The sequence below is a fragment of the Herpailurus yagouaroundi genome, unplaced genomic scaffold (assembly GCF_014898765.1).
Source record: "Herpailurus yagouaroundi ecotype Mexico unplaced genomic scaffold, PumYag 205, whole genome shotgun sequence".
In the NCBI taxonomy this organism is placed as follows: Eukaryota; Metazoa; Chordata; class Mammalia; order Carnivora; family Felidae; genus Herpailurus; species Herpailurus yagouaroundi.
In genome coordinates, this window is record NW_024412436.1 from 12,813,872 (window position 1) to 12,836,953 (window position 23,082).

Consider the following 23,082-nt stretch of genomic DNA (forward strand, 5'->3'; position numbering starts at 1 on the left):
CTCCATTCATCCATCGATGGACCTTTGGGCTCATTCCATACTTTGGCTATTGTTGATAGTGCTGTTATAAACATAAGGGTGCATGTGTCCCTTTGAAACAGCACCCCTGTATCCCGTGGAGAAATGCCTAGTAGTGCCATTGCTGGGTCGTAGGGTGGTTCTGTTTTTAGTTTTTTGAGAAACCTCCATACTGTTTTCTAGAGTGGCTGCCCCAGCTTGCATTCCCATAGACTTTGCTTTTAAAATTATTTTTCTTTTCCCTGAGAGAAATCTTTAGAGGTTCCTATTTAGCACAGATCTGATGGTGATTCTGTCCATTTTCGTTTATATGAATCTAATTATTTTAGCCTCGTACGTGAACAGGAATTTTTCTGGGTACACAGTTTTAATTACTTTTCTTCACTCTTTCCATTTTCCCTGTTTCTGTTGTTACTTCTTAAGTGTCTGCTCTGTCTGTCCTTTTGTTTTAGAGGGTAGAGGGTAGAGGATTTGTCTTTTTTCACTGATTTCCTTTAAGGTCATCTGTTTTTATTTGGTGCTATGCAATTTTATTTCTTTTTAAGTTTCTGGGTTTGGGGCGCCTGGGTGGCGCAGTCGGTTAAGCGTCCGACTTCAGCCAGGTCACGATCTCGCGGTCCGTGAGTTCGAGCCCCGCGTCGGGCTCTGGGCTGATGGCTCAGACCCTGGAGCCTGTTTCCGATTCTGTGTCTCCCTCTCTCTCTGCCCCTCCCCCGTTCATGCTCTGTCTCTCTCTGTTCCAAAAATAAATAAAAATGTTGAAAAAAAAATTAAAAAAAAAAAGTTTCTGGGTTTGAGCCTTAACACTTTTTCTTGCTTCATAAATATAGAGCTTACTTTATTGCCAGATTCAGGTCTTTAGTTTTAGCACTTGTATTTTTCCCATTTCTAAATGTTCTCTACAGTTGTTTATAAGTCTCCCTGGTCATTTTTAATAGTCTTTTGTCATTTTCCCATTTTCACGATTTTTTTTTTTTTTTACTTTCTCAAACATTCCATTTTATGTTAGTATTTGACAATTTGAATGTCCGAATCCCATTGGAGTTTATTATTATTGTTTCTGTTCTTTGCTTATGGTCGTTTGTTCTTTGGGTTTTGGGAATCTGTGGTTGTGCGCTCATAGTTGTGTGTCTTAAAAAACCTACGTTTCATCGGGGCTCTTTTCTCCAAAAGGATTTGCATTTCCTTTTGCCCGGAGGCCAGTGGTTGTCCTGACCTGAGTCTTCTTAAGCTCTCTCCTCCCACTTTCATCCGGGGGTTTATTTAGCTTTCTCTCCTTGCTTCTGGCCTAAGGCATAGTCTCCACATAAGAGCATTCCTTGTTTTTTATCATTTGTAGTGATTCAATATAATTTTCAAACATCTCACAAGTATCCATTACATTTCACAAAATCTTTATTTTGACCATCACCTCTGGTATTCCTATACACTTTATTTGTTTGTAGAAACTAAGGTACTAGAAGGTTCGATCAGCTGTGCCATCGCAGTTAGCAGATGAGCATAAGGAGCTGAGAACGCGAACAGAGCACCACGCTGTTAATATCTGTTCAAAAGTAGTTGATTCCTTTTCATTTTGTCCTGAGATGAATAATTTTGGCTCTTCATGATTTCATGATGGCTGCTTTGAGGGCCAAAATTGGTCCCTAGGTTGCAGAATTGGTAACTTATATTCTTTTTACGAAACCGTAGGAACTAGTCCAGGCTAGTGAGCGATTAAAAAACCAGTCCAAAGAGCTGAAAGACGCACACTGTCAGAGGAAACTGGCCATGCAGGAATTCATGGAGATCAATGAGCGGCTAACAGAGTTGCACACCCAAAAACAGAAACTTGCTCGCCATGTCCGAGATAAGGAAGAAGAGGTGGACCTAGTGATGCAAAAAGTTGAAAGCTTAAGGCAAGAACTGCGCAGGACAGAGAGAGCCAAGAAAGAGGTTAGTAGTCAGGCAGATTGTCCAGTGCCCAGGGGGTAGTGATTAAAGCTGCTTTTTCAGATGAGTGAAATGATGTGTATATCATGCTTGAATTCTTAAAAACAGTTTTCTTGTTGGATAATTTTACTTAACGTGAACATCAACATTTGAGTTATCTTCTTGTGACAAGGTAAATTCCCATGGGGGAAAAAGCATTTTACTGGAAAAAACAGGTATAACCATGAAATCCGCTTTGTTCATTTTATTTTAAAGCTGGAAGTTCATTCAGAAGCTGTGGCTGCTGAAGCATCTAAAGACAGGAAATTGCGTGAACAGAGCGAGCACTATTCTAAGCAACTGGAAAATGAATTGGAGGGACTAAAGGTATCGTTTGATTTCACATTTGCGAAGTTGAATTAATTTTCTTCTCTTTAGGCTTAACAGGAGTGTTAGTTTATGTTCTCTCTTTGACGTGGGGTAAAAACTAGCTCTCCTTCAAACCTAACATTCGTAACTCTCCTTCTTACTAGTAGAGGCTGATACAGACTTCCCCAGCATTCTGGAAGGAAAGGGAAGGTTGTGCTTAGTGGGGAGAAGAAATCTATGGGGAAAGAGTTAAAATATTTGTGCACACCTGGACAAGATGCACTGGGAATCTGCATGGGGGCACCGTCACATACCCAGATCCTCGATCTTGTAAATGACTGAGGAGAGCCTCAGGGTAGCTCTGCATGTCCTCCTGTGAGGGGGGAATCAGATGATAATGGGCATGGGTTAACACATCCGAGCGAGGGATATCCTTGTGCCAACTCTCAAGTTGGACTACTTGGTTTTAAGTCCTAGCCTTATCTGTTACTAGCCATGTGATACTGGACAAAACATTTCATCTCTTTGGACCTAGGTTTTCTTATCTGTAAAACCCTATCTCATTGGTTTTACGTTAGGAGTCCATACATATGTCTGTAAAGTGCTCAGTAACTATTAGCCGTGATAATAGCGTTAGGTGTGCCAAAGTGAGAGAATTGGGATTAAATGGACATCCTGTTTCTACAACGCTAAATGATAATCTGAATGATGTCTGCTTTTTCTTCACTCTAACCTTGGAGCAGTCTCCTGTGTTGTCTGCCACCCCTCCCCTGCACCCTCTCCTTGCATAACCATGCACAGTCTAGTCTCACTCATCTGGCAGACATAAGGCTCAAGTTGCATGTCATCTCAGGAAGTTTATGCCGCTGTGGGACTCTGTTAATAACTTTAGCATAGCTTTTTTTTGTATTTATCCACAAAATGTCTCCTTGCCTAAACCGTGACCTAGCTTATTGAAAACATACAAGTATAGTATTAACTTGGCTCGATGCCACATGTTTAACACTTGTTTGATAAATGTGTTAAATCCATGAACGAATGACGCGGTACACTTGGTCAGAACTTTTTCTCTGACGGTTAGAGATCAGTGGTTGCAAATAAGATTTCTCTGTTGTAAATGTAAATATAAATTCTAGATTTTATTTCTTGTTCAGAGATTGGTTTATTTTTCTTTTTGTGATTCATCATGATTGCACGGTCTTGGTTAGCTTTTTCAAACTAGAGATGTTTCTTCTATATACTTACGCTTCTGAAACAGGATTAGTGTATAGAAGGTATTGCATTACTGTCTCAAATGATTTTCAGTCAGGGACTCTTTTGTTTCCGGCATGTAGGTGATTGGGTAACAAACAAGAATCATAAAGACTGGAAGTATCTTAGGGATTATTTGCATTTGAGGAAATTAAGACCCAGGAGAGTTAAGGATTATGTAGTCATAAGTGATAAAGTGATAAACCTGGATTTTCAAGGGGTGCCTGGGGGGCTCAGTCGGTTAAGCGTCCAACTTCGGGTCAGGTTATGATCTCACGATTCGTGAGTTTGAGCCCCACATCGGGCTCTGTGCTGACAGCTCGGAGCCTGGAGCCTGCTTCGGATTCTGTGTCTCCCTCTCTCTGTCCCTCACCTACTCACACTCTCTGTTTCTCTCTCTCTCTCTCAAAAAAAATAAACATTAACAAAATTGTTAACCTGGATTTTCTAACTCAGTGCCGTGTTCTATCCACTAGTCTGCTCTTTATTGTTTTCTGTAGTAAACACTGCTGCACTGAGAACTTTGAATCACAAGTATTTACCTGTTGATCAAACTCTCATAATCTGTTGTATCATTTATAAATTTGGGATAATCATAAATCTCCCCAGTATATAAGCTAATGCATTTAAAATTATTTCCCTAGGGCCTGGCAGAAAGTAAAGGCTCAGTAAGTGTTGGCTGTGATTATTCTCATACTGTCTTTCCTTGAGGGTATTTAAAATTGGAATTTCTTGGTTTAATTTCTTGTAAACCTATTTTGAATTGGTTTTGAAACCTATTTTGGCCATTCTAAAAGGGTGTAGGAATCTTCAGTTCATTAGGAGCAGTTTTCAATAGAATGGAAGGGAGAAATAATTCTTGAATAACAGAAAATTCAATACCCCATTTCCAATAATGCATAGAACATACAGACAGAAGATACCTAAGGATACAGAGGTCTTGAGCAACACTATAACCAACTAGACCTAACAAACATGTATAGAACCTTCTACTCAACACAGCAGAATACACATTCTTCTCAAGTGCACATGGTATATTCTCCAGGATAGACCGGATGTTAGGCACAAAACAAGTCTCAAAAATGTAAGAAGACTGAAATCATACAAAGTGTCTTCTCCAACCACAATGGAATGAAGATAAAAATCAGTAACATAAGGAAAATTGGAATGTTAATAAATATGTGGAAATAAAACAAGATTCTCTTTACCAGTGGATCAAAGAAGAAATCAAGGGCAATTAGAAAACACCTAGAGAGGAATCCTATGAAAACACCATACTGACCATACAATGCAGTATGGCAGAGCTCAGAGGGAAATTTATGGCCATAAGTAACTACGTTAAAAAAAAAAAAGAAGAAGGATCTTAAATCAGTTACCTAATTTAATATCTTACGGAATCAGAAGAAGAGCAAAAGAAACTCAAAGCTAGAAGGAAGAAAATAATAAAGATTAGAGAGGAGTTAATTAAATGAAAATAGAAAAATAATAAGATTGAATGAAACCAAAGTTGATTTTTTCAAAGATCAATAAAATTGACAAAACTTTAGCTAGAAGCATACAAATTACTTACAGTGTCTCAAAAAACAAAACAAAACAACAACAACAAAACCCAGAGCATCTCAACAGACATAACAAGTGGAAAGATGGAATCAATAGGAAGAAATCTCCTGACAAAGAAAAGTCCCGGGCCAGAGGCTTTCAGTGAATTGAATCCAACATTTAAAGAAGCATGAACACCAGTCCCTCTTAAACTCTTCCAAAGATTACAAGAGTAGAGAGTACTTCTCAACTCATCCTCCTATAAGGTCAGCATTACCCTGATACCAAAGCCATATTAAAAACATTACAAGAAAAAAAAAAAAAAAAGAAAGAAAACATTACAAGAAAAGAAAATTACAGACCAGTGTTCCTAATGAACATAGATGTATATGAATCCTCAACAAAATGCTAGCAAACCAAGTCCAAAATGATATTAAAAGGATTATGCACCATGACAAATGGTTTTACTTGAGGAATCCAAGGGTAGTTCAGTTAAGAAAATAAATCACATTAATAGAACCTGAGTGGGGGGAATGATCATCTTAATTGAAGCACATTAAGTCATTTCACAAAATCCAACATCCTTTCATGAACAAAGCTCCCAGAAAACTAGGACTAGGAGGGAATGTATTCACACGATGGAAGACATTTATGAAAAGCCCACAGTTAACATCATTCTCAATGTTGAACAACCAAGAACTTTGTCCCTAACATTAGGAATGAGACAAGGATGCCCATTTTTACCACTACTATGTAACTTATACTGGAGTCTCTAGCTAGAGGAATTAGACAAGAAAAAGAAATAAAAGGCATCCAAACTGGAATGGAAAAAAGAAAAGAAACCAAGCACTCTCTCTGTTCATAGATCATATGATCCTATATATTAAAATATTCAAAAAAATGCTACTAGTTTTTAGCCCAGCATATATGATGCTTGGAAGACACTATGTTTGAACAAGTTAAAAGCTGAATAAATCAAAAAAGTCAACAACTCTTCTTATACCTGCAAGAGAGGTGACATCACAGGATAAGCTGCTGCTCTTACATTTGGAGATGTGGACAGGTAAATACAGAGAATCACAATTTACCAGAACAGAAACCTTTGTAGGAATCAGTGCCAGTGTATGGAAACCTGTACTATAACTGAAAGATCGTTGGAGGTTCGGTGTGGACAAGTCTAAGAGATAAAATCTCCAGAGAACATAGTCATTGGCAGGATCCCACACTTTTGTGAGTTTTACTTCCTGGACCTTGACCGGGTTCTCACAGTGAACATCAGAGAAGAGTCCCCTTATGCTAACAGTAACGGGAACCATTTTGAAATATGCCAGAGCATCCTGTTCGTCTTAACATGGTCTGCTCTCTGGAGAAACTCTTCAACCAGAGCTTAACTTGCTGGAGTTTATCAGAGTCTGATGAACTTGAGAGAAGGAAAACATCCAATTCCAGCCTGCTCTGGTCATCCTGCCCAAACTAAGGGGGAGATAAAAGCTGACAGGGTTTACAGTGTATGGTCCAGAGGCACCAGCTCAATAAAAGACTGGTGTCTACTCCTAGGACTGTAGAACACTTCCCCTCGCCCCACAACTCACCACCACATTACTAAAAGCCTGTTTACAGCATTCCTTTATGCACAACATCGTGTGTGCATACAATTACAAGATATACTGAAAGGCAGAAAATACAGTTGGAAGAGATAGAGCAAGCATCAGAACCAGACGCAGACATGGCAGAGATGTTGAAATATGAGACTGGGAGTTTAAAACTATGATTGATTGATATGCTGAGGACTCTAGTGGGTAAAGTAGAGAGCATGGAAGAATACATGAACAAGGTAAAAACAGAGATGGAAATTCTAAGAATCAAAAAGAAATGCTAGACATAAAAAAATACTGTAACAGAAATTAACAATGTCTTGGGATGCTGGCTGGCTCAGTTTGAAGAACATGTAAACTCTTGATGTTGGGGTCATGAATACAAGCCCCACGCTGGGTGTAGAGATTACTAAAAATAAATAAATTAATTAAAAAAAAAAAAGCCTCTACTACAAAGCTGTAATCACCAAGATGGTATGGTATTAGCACAAAAACAGACACATAGACCAATGGAATAGAATAGAGAACCTAGAATTGGACCCACAAATGTATGGCCAGCTAATCTTTGGCAAAACGTGAAAGAGCATCCAATGGAAAAAAGACAGTCTCTTTAGCAAACGGTGCTGGGAGAACTGGACGGCAACATGCAGAAGAATAAAACTAAACCACTTTCTTATACACAGAGATAAACTTAAAATGGATGAAAGACCTGAATGTGAGACAGGAAATCATCAAAATCCTAGAGGAGAAAGCAGGCAACAACCTCTTTGACCTCAGCTGCAGCAGTTTCTTACTCGACACATCTCCAAAGGCAAGGGAATTAAAAGCAAAAAGGAACTATTGGGACCTCATCAAGATAAAAGGCTTCTGCACTGCAAAGGAAACAATCAACAAAACTAAAAGGCAACTGACAGAATGGGAAAAGATATTTGTAAATGACATATCGGATAAAAGGCTAGTATCCAAAATCTATAAAGAACTTAACAAACTCAACACCTGAAAAACAAATAATCCAGTGAAGAAACGGGCAGAAGACATGAATAGACACTTTTCCAAAGAAGACATCCAGATGGCCAACCGACACATGAAAAGATGCTCAACGTCCCTCATCATCAGGGAAGTACAAATCAAAGCCACACTGAGCTATCACCTCACTCCAGTCAGAGTGGCTAAAATCAACAACTCAGGAAACTACAGATGCTGGTGAGGATGTGGAGAAAGGGGAACCCTCTTGCATTGTTGGTGGGAATACAAACTGGTGCAACTGCTCTGGAAAACAGTGTGGAGGTTCCTCAAAAAACTAAAATTAGAGCTACCCTATGACCCAGCAATAGCACTACTAGGAATTTGCCCAAGGAATACAGAAGTGCTGATGCATAGGGGCATGTGTACCCCAGTGTTATAGCAGCATCCTCAACAATAGCCAAATTATGGAAAGAGCCTAAATGTCCATCAACTGACAAATGGATAAAGATGTGGTTTATATATAACAACAGGATACTACTTGGCAATGAGAAAGAATGAAATCTGGCCATTTGTAGCAACGTGGATGGAACTGGAGGGTATCATGCTCAGTGACAGAAGTCAGTCAGAGAAGGACAGATACCGTATGTTTTCACTCATATGTGGATCTTGAGAAACTGAACAGAAGACCATGGGGGAAAGGAAAGGGGAAAAATAGTTACAGAGAGGGAGGGAGGCAAGCCATAAGAGACTCTTAAATACAGAGAACAAACTGAGGGCTGATGGGGGTGTTGGGGGAGAGAGGAAAGTGGGTGATGGGAATTGAGGAGGTCGCTTGTTGGGGTGAGCACTGGGTTTTGTATACAAGCCAGTTAGACAATAAATTATATTCATTAAAAAAAAGAAACAAAGATAATCTTTAATGGGCATAGCTGAGGAAAGACTCTGAGCGTGAGGATATCTAAATAGAAACTGACCGAATTGGAAGGCGGAGAGAAAAACAGTGGAAAAAAACACCACCAGAAGAGACTATGCAAGTGCTGTGGAACAACTATAAAAGTTGTGACACGTCCAATGGGACTATCAGAATGAGAAGAAAGAGAGGAACAGCAGAAATATTTGAAACAACAGTGACTGAGAACTTCCCCAAATTAGTATCAGACACCAAACCCCAGATCCAGGAAGCTCAGAGAATACCAAGCAGGATAAATGCCCAAAGAACTACACCTAGAGATACCATTTTCGAAGGACAGAAAGTCGAAATAAAGAAAAATCCTAAAAGCCAGAGCAAACAAAACAAAACAAAACAAAAAAACACACTACCTTATCTGTAGAGGATGTAAGACAAGGATTACAGCTGACTTCTCAGAAACCCATGCAAACAAGATGAGAGTGGAGTGAAATATTTAAAGTGTTGCGAGAAAAAATTAACCTAGAATTCTGTACCCTATGAAATTACCCTTCAAAAGTGAAAGAAAAATAAGGACTTTCTGAGTCAAAAATTTAAGGAATTTGTTGCCAGTAAACCTCCTTGCAAGAAATGTTAAAAGGAGTTATCTGGAGAGAAGAAAAATTACATAGGTCAGAAACTTGTATTTACATAAAGAAAAAGCATCAGAGGGGCGCCTGGGTGGCTGTCAGTCGAGCATCCAGCTTCAGCTCAGCTCATGATCTCACAGTTGGTGAGTTCGAGGCCTGTGTCAGGCTTTGCGTTGACATCACTGAGCCTGCTTCGGATTCTCTGTCTCCCTCTCTCTCAAAAATATTTTTTTAATGTTTATTTATTGAGAGAGACAGAGTGTGAGCAGAGGTGGGGCAGAGAGAGAGGGAGACACCGAATCCAAAGCCGCCCCCCAGGCTCCGAGCTGTCCGCACAGAGCCCGACGCGGGGCTCGAACCCACCAACCGCGAGATCATGACCTGAACTGAAGTTGGACGCCTAACCGACGGAGCCACCCAGGCGCCCCTCAAAAATAAATATTAAAAAAAGTTAAAGAAAAGGCGTCAGAGAAGGAATAAGGTAAAATACATTTAAAATTTTATTTTTCTTAATCTAATACTTAAAAATAATAATGTGTTTGATTATATGTGCATACACACATGCTTCTATATGCTTGTATAAAACTGAAATGAATGAAAACAATGATCTAGAGGATAGGAGGGAGGAATTGGGATTATTTCATTTTAAAGTATTTGCACTACGCGTGAAGTGGTAGAATATATTTTGAAAACTGACTTGAACTGGTTGTAAATAGATATTGCAAACTATAGCACAACCACTAAAAAGGAAGTGTAACATATCCCCAGAGCAGAGAGAAAATGGGATCATATAAATCACTTGATTAAAACCAAGACAGAAGAGGAGTAGAAGACAAAAATAGGAATAAAGAACACGGACAATAAATAGAAAAACAGTAGCAAATATAGTAGATATGAATCCAAAAATATCAATAACCACTTAGAATGTCAATGGCCTAAGTACACCAGTTACAAAAGAGATTGTGGGGTGCCTAGATGGCTCAGTCAGTTAAGCATCTGACTTCAGCTCAGGTCATGATCTTGCAGCTCATGAGTTCGAGCCCTGTTGTTGGGCTCTGTGCTGACAGCTCAGAGCCTGGAGCCTGCTTCAGATTCTGTGTCTCCCTCTCTCTCTGTCCCTCACCCACTCATGTTCTCTCTCTCTCTCTCTCTCTCTCTCTCTCTCTCTCTCTCTCTCAAAAATGAACATTAAAAAATTTTTGAAATAAATAAAAAACCCCAGAGATTGTGTCAGATAGGATAAAAATATCGAACTATATATTGTCTATAAGAAGCCCACTTTAAATATAGAGGCAGATACAGATTAAAAGTAAATGGATGGAGAAAGATATACCATGCTAACACCAATTAAAAGAAAGCGCGAATAGATATATTAATTTCAAAGTGGAGTTCAGAGTAACAAAAGTTTTTAGGAATAAAAAGGGCATCGGATAACGATAAAGGAATCAGTTCTCCAAGAAGACATAACAGGACTTAACATGTATGCGTATAACAAAGCAGCATCAAAATGCATGAAGCAAAAACTGTTAGCACTGCAAAGAAAAATAGATGACTATACTATTCTACTTGGAAACTTCAACACCCCTGTTGCAGAAATGAACAAGTCCAGGAGATGTAAAGTCAGTAAGGACATGGGTGAACTCAACACCATGATCGATCATTAAGGCAGCTGCCTTATGCCAGCTAACATTATACTTATTGCTGAAAAACTTGACACTTTTTCACTAAGATCCAGAGCATGGTGAAGATGTACCTTTCACCACTGCCTCTCAATGTTGTATTGGACATCCTAGCTAATGCAGTAAGACAAGAAAGGCAAAATAAGAGGTATATGGATTGTGAAAGAAGATGTAAAACTGTTCAGAGGCGACATGATCGTCTATACAGAGAATGAAAAACATTGATGAAAGAACTGGAACTAATTAGACATTATAGGAAGGTTGCAGGATACAAGATTAATACACAAAAGCCAATTGCTTTCCTATACAACAGCCTTGAACAAGTGGAAACTGAAATTTGAAGCTCAACACTATTAATAATAATACCCACAAAAGTGAAATATTCAGGTACAAATTTAATAAAATGTGCATTAGACCTATATGGGGAAAACTATAAAACTCTGATAAAGGAAATAAAAGAACTAGATAAATGGAGAGACATTCCATTTTGTGGATAAGAAGATTCAGTATCATGAAGATGTAAGTTCTTCCCATCTTGGTCTGTAGATTTAATGCATTCCCAGTCAAAATCCCAACTAGTCCTTTTGTGGATATCATCAAACTAAATATAAGGTTTGGTTAGAGACAAAAGACCTAGAATAGCCAGCACCGTATTGAAGGAAAAGAATACAGTTGGAAGACTGACTGCCTGACTTCAAGACTTACTATAAACATGCAGTAATCAAGACACTGAATGAATATTCATAGGAGTCATTTTTAACAAAGGAGGAAGGGCAATACAGTGGAGTAAAGATTGTCTCTTCAGCAGATAGTGCTGAACAACTAGACATCCACATAATGAATGAATGAATGAATGAATGAATGAATGAATGAATGAAACTTACAACCTTTACAAAAACCAACTCGAAATGGATCGCAGACCTAAATGTAAAACCTAAAACTAAAACACTTCTGGAAGATAACATAGGAGAAGACCTACATGACCTTTGGTAGGACAGTGACTTCTTACATACAGCACCAAAGACACAATCCGTGAAATAAAGACTTGATACGCTAGACAATAATTGAAATTAAAATTTTCTGGGGTGCCTGGGTGGCTCAGTCGGGTAAACATCCGATCCGACCTCGGTTCAAGTCATGATCTCACAGCTCATGAGTTCGAGCCCTGCAGCAGGCTCTGTCTCTCTCTCTCTTTCCAAAACAAATAAACATTTAAAAAACTAAATAAAAAAATAGAAATTAAAATTTTCTGCTCTGCAAAAGACTGTCATGCAAAATATAGAGAAAACTTTTAAGACTTAGTAGACAACAGATGACCCCAGGGTTGCAAAACCAATCTTCAGTAATTAGCTGTGTGCCTGTAAGTCAGCAATGAACAATCCACAAAGGAAATTGTGAAAGCAATTTCAATTATAGTAACAGCTAAAAGAATAAAGTTCCTTAGAATAAATTTGACCAAGAAGGTTAAAGACTTGTGTACTGAAAATTACAAAACATTGCTGAAAGATATTAAAGGAGACATAGTAAATGGAAAGACATACTACATTTATGGATAGGATGACTTAATATTGTTTGGATGTCATTGTTACCCAAAGCGATGTACAGGTTCATTACAGTTGCTAGTGAAGTTCCAATAGCCCTTTCTGCAGAAATGGAAAATAGAATCCTAAAATTCATATAGAATTTCAGGTGGCCCCAAGTAGCCAAACAATCATGAAAAAGAAAAATGGAATCGGAGAACTCAAACTTCCCGGTTTCAGAACTTACTACAAAGTTACAGTAACAAAAAGCGTGTGGTACTGGCCTAAGAATAGAAACACAGGCCACTGGAATAGCATGAAGAGCGGAGAAATGAACTCCTGCATCTATGGCCATGTGCTTTTTGACATCATACTAAATCTATTCAATTTATGTGCCAAGACAACTGTATTTCTGCACGCAAAGAAATTTGGATCCCTAGCTCTTGCTGTATAAAACAATTTATTCAAAATGGATCAACCTGAATGTAAGAGCGACAGCCATAAAACTCCTGAGGAAAACACTGGGGTAACTGTTCATGACCATGGCATGGACTCACATAGGTCAGATCAGACGGTATTTGAGACCATATTTTAAAATATGATCATATTCTGAGATACTAGTGGTGGTTAGTGCCTTAACATGAATTTTGGAAGGACACAATTCAACCTTTAACACATGGATTTTTCACTTGAAAGTACAACACAAGCATTTACACTCGTTACGTAACTATCACAAACAATCTTCATGATTATGGAAAAATATCCAGTCATTCAATCCTCTGCTATTAAATATTTATCTTTCACTTTTGCAGTATTACCATGAACGCTTTTGTGCCCTGCTTTTTTAAATATTATTTCTTAGAACGGATACCTAGAAATGAAATTGTCAAATCACTTCGAGGCACTTGGTACGGGCCACAAATTGTTGCAAGTATAAGAGGCATTTCTTGCTTTATTAGTAGATTGTTTATGAATCACTTTTTCTTTGTGAATTATTGCTTTAAGTCATTTGCCTTTTTAATTTTATAGTCTGAATTTTTCTCTTACAGTTCATATAAACCCTTTGCATAGCGAGAAGGCATCTTTCTTAGTTTTTCCACAACTATTTATTAATTTATCATTTGCCCTTTAATTTTGGTCTTGTTCCCTTTTCAAATTACAGGAGATTTGTTCTCATTTTCGTCAGTGTTTCTTTTATTGCTTCAAAGCTTGGCTTATCCTTTGTTCACAGTTTGTTAAGCATGTAATTCTGCCTTTTCCTGCACGTTTCTATTGGGTCTAAAAATATTTAACTCGGCGCCTGGGCGGCTCAGTCGATTAAGCGTCCGACTTCGGCTCAGGTCATGATCTCATGGTTCATGAGTTCGAGCCTCATGTCGGGCTCTGCACTGACAGCTTAGAGCCTGGAGCCTGCTTCAGATTCTGTGTCTCCCTTTCTCTCTCTGCCCCTCCCCTGCTCATGTTCTGCCTCTCTCAAAAATAAATAAAACTTTTAAAAAGAAGATTTATATAGTATGTTTTAATATCTGAAAAGAATATTCTTCTCTCTCTCTCTTTACTCCTTTTTTCCTCCAGGATTTTCTTTGGCATTTTTCCAAGTGTATTTTTCCTATGTACTGGGAACTTTTGTCTCCACCTGCCACCCCTGCGTCATTTCCCGTATTTAATTTTTAAATTATATTTACAAGGAATATAATATGATAAATATTAAGTACATATGCATTTAATCTTTTCTTTCACGTAGTTGGTATTTTTCTATATTGTTTCAAGTCTTCTTTAAGGTCTGTTATAAAGACTTGTCCTTTCTTCATGTAATATTCAGATAAATTACTCACTATTGTTATTCCTCACGTGTGTGTATTCGACTCTGATCATTTTTGTTTGATTGTTTTTAAAACAGTGAAATTTTTTGCTGTGTTTTATTCTTGCTCATTCCACTCTCCAGAAGTGCTGCTGATTTGTGTTTATCTTACATGCAGTTGCTTTACTCAGCTTTAGCAGTTCTGCCACTTTTTAATGGATTTATTTACATTTTCTGGGCGAACAATTATATGGAAATTATAGTGGTTTTATCACTTTCCTTTCTAATAGTTTCTTGTGACCGTTGCACACATTCCTTGGTCAAATAGAATATTTAAAAACTACTACATAAGAGATCATGGAAGGCACCCTTTCCGTTATTATTATTTCTAAATCTTTGTATTTCTGGTGCTTCACCAGTAGGTATTACTTTGTCTGATAGCTGAAAAGGGGGCAGTTTAGGTAGGAGAATTACTTTATTGTTTTTTGTTTTATCATGGGACTTGGGGTGGTATTTGCAATTGGTATTGGATTTTATCAAATACATTTGGGCATGGGTACCTACTGAGATTATTATATGGGTTTATTTTAATGGAATCCATTAAAGTAATGCAATTTTTTTGCATTTACTAATAAATTTACTAATATTAAATTACCTTTAATACCTGCAAGAAGACGTGTTCTTTTGTGGTAGATAGTGTCTTTTTTATATACGGTTTCATTTCATCAGCATTAAAAAAATTTTTTTGTAATATTTACATATTTTGGGGAGAGAGAGAAAGAGAGAGAACATGAGCATGGGAGAGGCAGAGAGAGAGACAGAACCCAAAGCAGGCTCCAGGCTCTGAGCTGTCAGCACAGAGCCCGACCCGGGCTCGAACTCACAGACCGTGAGATCGTGACCTGAGCCGAAGTTCGGACTCTCGACCAACCAACTGAGCCACCCAGGCACCCCTACTTCATTGGCATTTGGTTTGATTTTTTTTTTTTTTTTCCCTGACATCCTTATCAACAAGTGACTTGAGCCCATGACTTTCTTTGGTGGTATCTTTGGTAGGTTTTGATGTCAGGGTAGTTTTTGCTCGAAACTTCAGCGCGTGCTGCTGCTCTGCCAACAGCAAACTGTACGAAACAGAGCAGCAGACCGAAATGTTCTTGAGGGGACTCTGAAAATGAAGAGGTAAGCGGCCAGTGCCGCAGATGTCAATCTCGGCATAGTTTTTGCGGAGATGCGTACGCACCAGGATCTGACTTGCTGCGGCTCTTCCCAGTTTCCCCAGCGCGGTGTGCGCCAGGCTGCCCCCAGAAACTGCTGGAATCTGGGTCTTGCGTGTGGGAGGCACGCACGGCATGAGTAGTTTTGTAGTAAACGGTTAAATATTCCAGTGGATACCCCAGAGACATTTCTCCCACCCAGTGGATGTCTTTCGTTTTGTGTTTTTGGGTTTTTTTTTGAAAAAAAGGTAGGTATCTCAAATGTGAAGAAGTTAGGATAGTTTTCTTTCAACTTTAAATCAACTACTGTTCACAGTTTTTCTGCCCTTAATACTGTTTTCAAAAACAAGAGACACTGTCCTCTGGGGCATGATTCCCTGCTGTCACTAAACGTACACCCGTAGGTCCTTTGGGTTTTAAAAGGTTTATTGTTGAACACCTGGGAGAATAGATAGCTTATAACCAAGTCGTAGAAAAGTTACAAAGCTCAGGAGGTCTTAAACAATCATCATCTCTGTTTTCTTTACCCTTTAGCCACCGTCCGGAAGAAGCTTTGGACTTTGCATTTTCCTTTCACCTTATTACTGAAAAGACATTTCATCCTAATTTCTAAAAGGGTGGCTTTTGGCTAAATTTCTCATCCCTAATGCCCTACCTAAATGCCAAGAGACTGTCATTTTTTCCAGTGGTTGTGAAGATGTTTGATTAGACCTTTGTCCTTCTCCCTGGACCATTGGAGAAGCCCCTCTCTCTCCTTTGTGTACATTCTAGCTTTGTCATTCCCTTCCCCAGGTTTGTCTCTTCTAAAGACATTTGCATATTCATAATCCTTTATTGGTTCCACATCAGAAATGAGCCGTGGTTAGATTTTTCTCTCACTCCATACACCAGCAATAATTGTGTATAAATTAGAAATTTAAATATCAGCAAATAACTATATAAGTGCCAACGGAAGTTACAGATAAATATATAATCTCGGTAGGAAGAAGGCTGTAAAATACGACAACAATAAGGGAATATATATACGGAGAACAATATTTGCAACATAAGGCTGGCAAAAGGTTGATAGCCTTAATAAAGAAAGTTGTTTTATGTGATGATGTACAAAAGTAACATTCAGTTGTATGAACAGTTCTTTGCATTACAGAAAGACGTTATAATTGGCATTTTGTTATTCATATAGATGAACCAATTTTTTGTTATTACTTCTATAGCAAAAACAAATTAGTTACTCACCAGGACTGTGCAGCATAGAACATCAGCAAGAGATCACCAAACTAAAGACTGATTTAGAAAAGAAAAGTATCTTTTATGAAGAAGAATTGTCTAAAAGAGAAGGAATACACGCCAATGAAATTAAAAACCTGAAGAAAGAACTTCATGATTCAGAAGGCCAGCAACTTGCTCTCAACAAGGAAATTTTGATTTTGAAAGACAAATTGGAAAAAAACAGGAGAGAGAGGTAAGCATCGCGTTATCTACCCCTCCTGTCAGTATCTGGTGAATGCCTGCGGTGTGCCAGGGACCGGAGGTACGCAGGCAGTACACGTATCCCAAAGTCCAGATTAGTCACCCGAGGATGACGGGGGTCGGGAAACCAGCGGGATGGTGTAAGTGTGAGCAGAAGGGCAGGTGCAGCCCTCGCAGAGGCACGGGAGGTAACTTTGGTATGTCTAGGTTTTTTGGACTAAATTCTAGCCAAGACCAAAGAAATAGAAAATATCGAACTGTGGAAGGGAGTCCATTAAGTGCCAAGATGGAGAGGGAAAGGGGAACAGGGCACGTTCCGAAGATGAAGGCTGTTCCCTACGGTGGAGCCACAGATGAGAGGGTGAGAAGCGGGGCTGGAGAGGGAAGTGGAGGCAAGGTCACAAAGGAGGAAGGAATTTGGACTTCGTGCCGAGGCCATTGAAGGCAGGTGACAGGGCGGTACTCGTGGTCCCGTGTGGAGTGGGACAGGCGGGAGCAGATGGCAAGGAGGAACCTGGCAGCGAGAGATGAGCAGGACCGCAGGTGCTGACCGGGCAGGTGGGGGGAAGCGTGTGGGCTCAGAAGGTCCCGGAGAGCCAGAACCTGGGTGCCATGACAGCCAGGTGTGAGAAAGTGCCAGGATTTTAGGCAGCCGGATGTGTGCTGTTGTCATTCTCAACTTCTGTTGGAAGCCAAAGTTTATTTAGTTTGGTACATTCGCTCAGCCAGACTTTTTTAGAACCTGCGGTGGGTAAAGCAGTGTTGTAGGCACTGGGAACGTGGCAGTGGACAGACAGACAAATCTCTGTCCGTATGGAGCTTTCCTTTAGCCAGGTGAAGGGCTGTAAACAAAATAAGTAAAATATAGAATATGTTAGGTAATGATAAATGCCAGGAACAGAACATAAGGCACAGGATGGGGCCATGAGGCATTAAGGGGGCAATTAAATTGTGTATATAGGCTGGTCTGGAAAAATTGCGATGAGAAGGACTGAAGAAAGTGGGGGCATCTGTGCAGATGTAGAAGAACATTCTATGTGGAGAACAGCCTGTTAAAAAAAATAATGAGAAGGCAATACTGTGGAGACAGTAAAAAGATGAGTGGGTGCCAGGGATTGGGGGAGGGGGGCGGATGTGATGTCCAGGAGGACGCCAGGGCAGGATGTCCAGGGCAGTCTCTTGGTGTGATGCTACAGTGATGGGTACGTGCCGTTACGCACGTGTCCAAACCCTAACGTGAGCTGTGGAGTTGGAGTGATAATGACCTGCCAGATGTAAGTTCGCTAACTGTAACAAATGTTCCACTCTGGTGGGGGATGATGTTGTGGGGGCTGTACCGTGTTTGGGGGCGGGGAGTAGGTGGGAAATCTCTGCTATGGACCTAAAACTTTTCTAAAAAATAAAGTCTATTAAGAAAAATAGTTTAAGGAGGCCAGTGTGGCCGAAGTAGACTTAAGGGGAAAGAATCATAGGAGAGGAGTATGAGGGGGAACAGGGGCCAGATCATGTAAGGCTCTATAGCAGGTCACTTCTGGTTATTTACTCTGAGGAAAACTGATGCGGGGAGTACCGCAGGATTTTGAGTGGAAAATTGAGATATTGGGTTGTGTTTTAAAAGGGTTACTCTGACTACCTGGTTAAGAATAGTCTGACTTAGGGGCACCCGGGTGGCTCAGTCGGTTAGGCATCTGACATCAGCTCAGGTCATGATCTCATGGCTCGTGAGTTCAAGCCTCACATCAGGCTCTGAGCTGTCAGCACAGAGCCTGCTTCAGATCCTCTGTCTCCTTCTCTTTCTGCCCCTCCCCTCTCCTCTCCTCTCCTCTCCTCTCCTCTCCTCTCCTCTCCTCTCCTCTCTCTCTCTTTCCCTCAAAAATAAACAAACATTAAAAAAAAAAAAAAAAAGTCTGACTTCGATAAGAGGAGAAAAGCCCTGAACTCCTGTAGAAGGCTGTCACAGAAATCCGGGCAAAGGAGGGTGGTGACTTGGCCCAGGGTGGGGGCAGAAGTGGTGGTAAGAAACATTGGAATTCGTGTGCTCCTGAACAGTAAAGATACTGGGTTTTGTTGATGGTTTAGACGTGGGATGAGAGGGAAGAGGAAGGACCAAGGATGGTGCTGAGGTTTGGGGCTTTAGCAATTGGGAGGATGTAGTTATCGTTTAGAAAGGAACAGGGCAAGGGAAGCATGTTGGGGATGAGAGTATTACCGGGAGTTCATTTTAAACAAGTTCCGTTTGAGATGTGTATTAGGCACCCACGTGGAGATGTCACACAGGCCGTTGGACGGATCAGCCGGATTTTCAGGCTAGAAATAAAATCCTAGGAGTATTAGATCACTCACATGGTATTTAAAGCAGTGAGACTAGTTGAGATCCCTTAGCAGTTGGTGTAGATGGCACAAAGGTCCGGCACTGAGCCCTGGCGTGCTCTGATCTTTGGAAGTTGGTTAATGAGGAGGAAACAGCAAAGTGGCCAGCAAGGACGATGGGAAGAAGACCTAACAAATTTGGTGTCCTGGAGACCATGTGATGAAAGCATATCGAGTCTGTCTTCTATACGTTAAACAAGATGAGGTATGAATTAAGTAAGATGAGGCCCAAACAATGATCATTGAATTTAACATTAGGAAGCTCGTTGTAACTCTGATAAGAACAATTTCCGTGGAACAGGAGGGGCAAAAACCCCACAGCGGGAACCAAGACTAGGAGGAGAGCGATTGGAACCAGAAATGTGGGACAACAGGGTTTTGAGGCGGTGGCGCGGCAGATGCCAGATTCTGTGTGGTGAGAAGCAGCCAGGCGATGAGGAAGGGATACAGCGGACTCAGGGATTCCGGGCGGCTCCCATGAGCGAGAAGGCAGAGAATTGGAAAATGAAATGCGATCTAGGGCTTAGGGGAGACTGTTCATTCTGTTCTCTTATGGAAGAGACTCCTGCTCTGTTTCGTGCTGGTGGGAAAAAGCAAGAATAATTTCACAGAAATTTTACTCCGTTTATCTGTGTACACATTTTTTCTGAAAGGCCTCTTTGTATTTTGTCATGTTTTTGTCATTGTTCGTTGCTTGGAGTTACTTCTGAATCAAGAAAGATCCTTAAACGTGACTGAATTTCATATTTTGACTATAGATAATTTTTTAACATGGCATATTTGCTTGCACACAAGCAAAAATGGTTTCTTTTCCCAGAAGTTAGCATTTAAATTACAATTTCATTTACACTCACTAATGTAGTAATGGAAGGGATTTTTAACATCACATTTTTAAAATCAGCCGGTACGTAGGTTCTCGGTTGACTCGGGATCAGTCATAGGAAATTACCCAGAATAGATCCATATTGACTTTCATTTATTGCTAAGATATAAAGCGTTCCTTACAAATTTTTTTATTAAGTATAAGTTGACACTTATACTCAAGTGTTACATTTCTTTCAGGCGTACAGCACAGCGATTCAACTTCTCTGTCGGTTACTCTGTGTTCCCCACAAGTGTAACTGCCATCTGTCACCTCACAGCAGCGTTCCAGTATCACTGTATTCCCTGTGCTGTGCCCTTTATTTCTTTATCTTATTCATTCCATAAGTGGAAGCCTGTACCCCCCACCCTGCTTCCCTCACCCGCTCCCCTCTGGAAGCCATGTTTGTTCTCTGTTTTTATAGGTCTCATTCTGCTTTTCATTTGTTTGTTTATTCATTTTGTTTTTTAGATGGTACATATGAGTGAAATCATATGGTATTTGTCTTTCTCAGTTTGGCTTCTCTCACTTAACGTGATTCCCTCTAGGTCCACCTGTGTTACCACAAATGGCAAGACCTCGTCCCTTTTTACGGCTGTGTAATATTCCATCGTGTGTATACACATCTTCTTTATCCATTTGTCCATTGACGCACACTTAAGTTGCTTCCGTATCTTGGCTTTGTAAATGATGCTGCAGTAAACATAAGGGTGCATATATCTTTTCAAATTAGTGTTTTCATTTTCTGTAGGTAAATAGTGGAATTCCTGGATCACACGGTATATCTATTTTTAATTTTTTTGAGGGACCTCCATACTGTTTTCCACAGTGGCTGCACCAGTTGCATTCCCACCAACAGTGCACAAGGATCCCCTTTTTTACACATCCTTGCCAACACTTACTTGTTTCTCTGATTTTAGCCATTCTGACAGGTGCAAGGTGATATGTCTTGGGGTTTTGATTTGCACTTCCCTGATGGTGAATGATGTTGAGCATCTTCTCACGTGTCTGTTGACTATCTGGATGTCTTCTTTGGAAAAATGTCTATTCAGGTCCTCTTCTCCTTTGTTTTTTGTTGTTGAATTATGTAAGTTCTTTATATGTTTTGGATATTAACCCCATATCAGACACATCATTTGGAAATATCTTCTCCCACTTAGTAGGTTGCCTTTTCATGTTGATGATGGTTTCCTTCACTGTGCAAAAGTTTTGTTTTTTTTTTTTATTTTGATGTAGCCCCAACAGTTTATTTTTGCTTTCATTTCCCTTTCTTAGGAGACATATCTAGAAAAATGCTGCAATGGCCAGTCAGTGTCAGAGAAAGTACTGCCTGTGCTCTCTGTTAGTATTTTTGTCAGGTCTCACCTTGATGGTTTGTTTGTGTGTAGGGTGTGAGAAAGTGGCCCAGTTTCATTCTTTTGCATGCAGCTGTCCAGTTTTCCCAGCACCATTTATTGAAGAGACCTTCTTTTCCCCATTGTATGTTCTTGCCTCCTTTGTCATAGATTAATTGAGCATGTAAGCTTGGGTTTATTTCTGGGATCTCTGTTCCATTGATTTAGGTGTCTGTTTTTGTGCCAGTAGCAAACTGTTTTAATCACTGCAGCTTTGTAGCACAGCTTGAAATCTTGTAGTACACCCCCAGCTTTGTTCTTCTTCCTCAAGATTGCGTTGGCTACTTGGGGTCTTTTGTGGTTCCGTACAAATTTTAGTAGTATTTGTTTGAGTTTTGTGAAAAATGCTGTTGCCAGTTTCATAGGGATTGCCCTGAACTACAGATTGTTTTGGCTAGTAGGAACATTTTAGCAATATTAATTCTTCCAATCCATGAACATGGGATATCTTTCCATTTGTGTCATCTTTAGCATCCGTCCTAGTTTTCAGAGTACAAATTAGCATTTGTACAAAATGGTCTTTCACCATCTTGGTTAAGTTTTTTCCCAGGTATTTATTTATTCTTGTTGGTATAATTGTAAAAGCAGTTGTTCTCTTAATTTCTGTTTCTCCTACTTTATTATTAGTGTGTTAATGAAATACTACTGACTTCTGGGTTCTAATTTTGTATCCTGCAACCTTGCTGAATTCATTTGTTACTACTGGTAGTTTTTTTTTTTTTTTTAGTGAAGTCTTTAGGGTTTTCTATGTATTGTATCATGTCATCTGCAAACAGTGACAGTTTAACTTCTTCCTCGCCAGTATGGGTGCCTCTTACATCTTTTCTTTTCTTTTCCTTTCTTTTCTTTTCTTTTCTTTTCTTCTCTTCTTTTTTCTTTTCTTTTCTCTTCTCTTCTCTTCTCTTCTCTTCTCTTCTCTTCTCTTCTCTTCTCTTCCGTGGTGTGTGTGTGTGTGTGTGTGTGTGTGTGTGTGTGTGTGTGAGATTCCTGTGGCTAGGACTTCCAGTATTATTTATGCTGAATCAAAATAGTGAGAATGAACATCCTTGTCTTGTTCCTGACCTTAGGGGGAAAGCTCTCAATTTTTCACCATTGCATTTGATGTTATTTGTGGGTTTTTCATATATGGCATTTATTATGTTGAGATATATTCCCTCTAAACCTGCTTTGCTGAAAGTTTTTAGCATGAATGGGTAGTTGAATTTTGTCAAATGCCTTTTCTGCGTCCTTTAAGATAATCATATAATTTTTATCCTTCATTTTGTTGATGTGGTATATAATGTTGACTGATTTGTGAATATGGAACCACCTTTATATTCCAGAATAACTCCCACTTGATCATGGTGAATGATCCTTTTAATGTATTGTTGACTGCAGTTTGCTGATATTTTGTTGAATATTTTTGCATCTATGTTTATCAAGGATATTGGCCTGTGGTTTTCTTCTTTCTTCCTTTCTTCCTTTCTTCCTTTCTTTCTCTTTTCTTTTCTTTTCCTTTCCTTTCCTTTCCTTTCCTTTCCTTTCCTTTCCTTTCCTTTCTTCCTTTTCCTTTTCCTTTTCCTTTTCCTTTTCCTTTTCCTTTTCCTTTTC

At 39.5% G+C, this 23,082-nt stretch overlaps 1 protein-coding gene across 9 annotated transcripts in view; it reads left to right on the top strand.

The window, feature by feature from the left end:
* Positions 1-23,082, top strand: part of CDC42BPA (CDC42 binding protein kinase alpha) — a 247,697-nt gene that overhangs the window by 128,877 nt on the left and 95,738 nt on the right. For 8 of the 9 annotated variants that reach the window (XM_040451888.1, XM_040451895.1, XM_040451889.1 and 5 more), the window contains exons 12-14: positions 1,708-1,950; positions 2,203-2,313; positions 16,611-16,858. In XM_040451888.1, coding sequence (XP_040307822.1) covers positions 1,708-1,950; positions 2,203-2,313; positions 16,611-16,858 — 602 coding nt within the window. The remainder of the gene's footprint in view (positions 1-1,707; positions 1,951-2,202; positions 2,314-16,610; positions 16,859-23,082) is intronic. The other variant, XM_040451896.1, reaches the window with a different exon arrangement.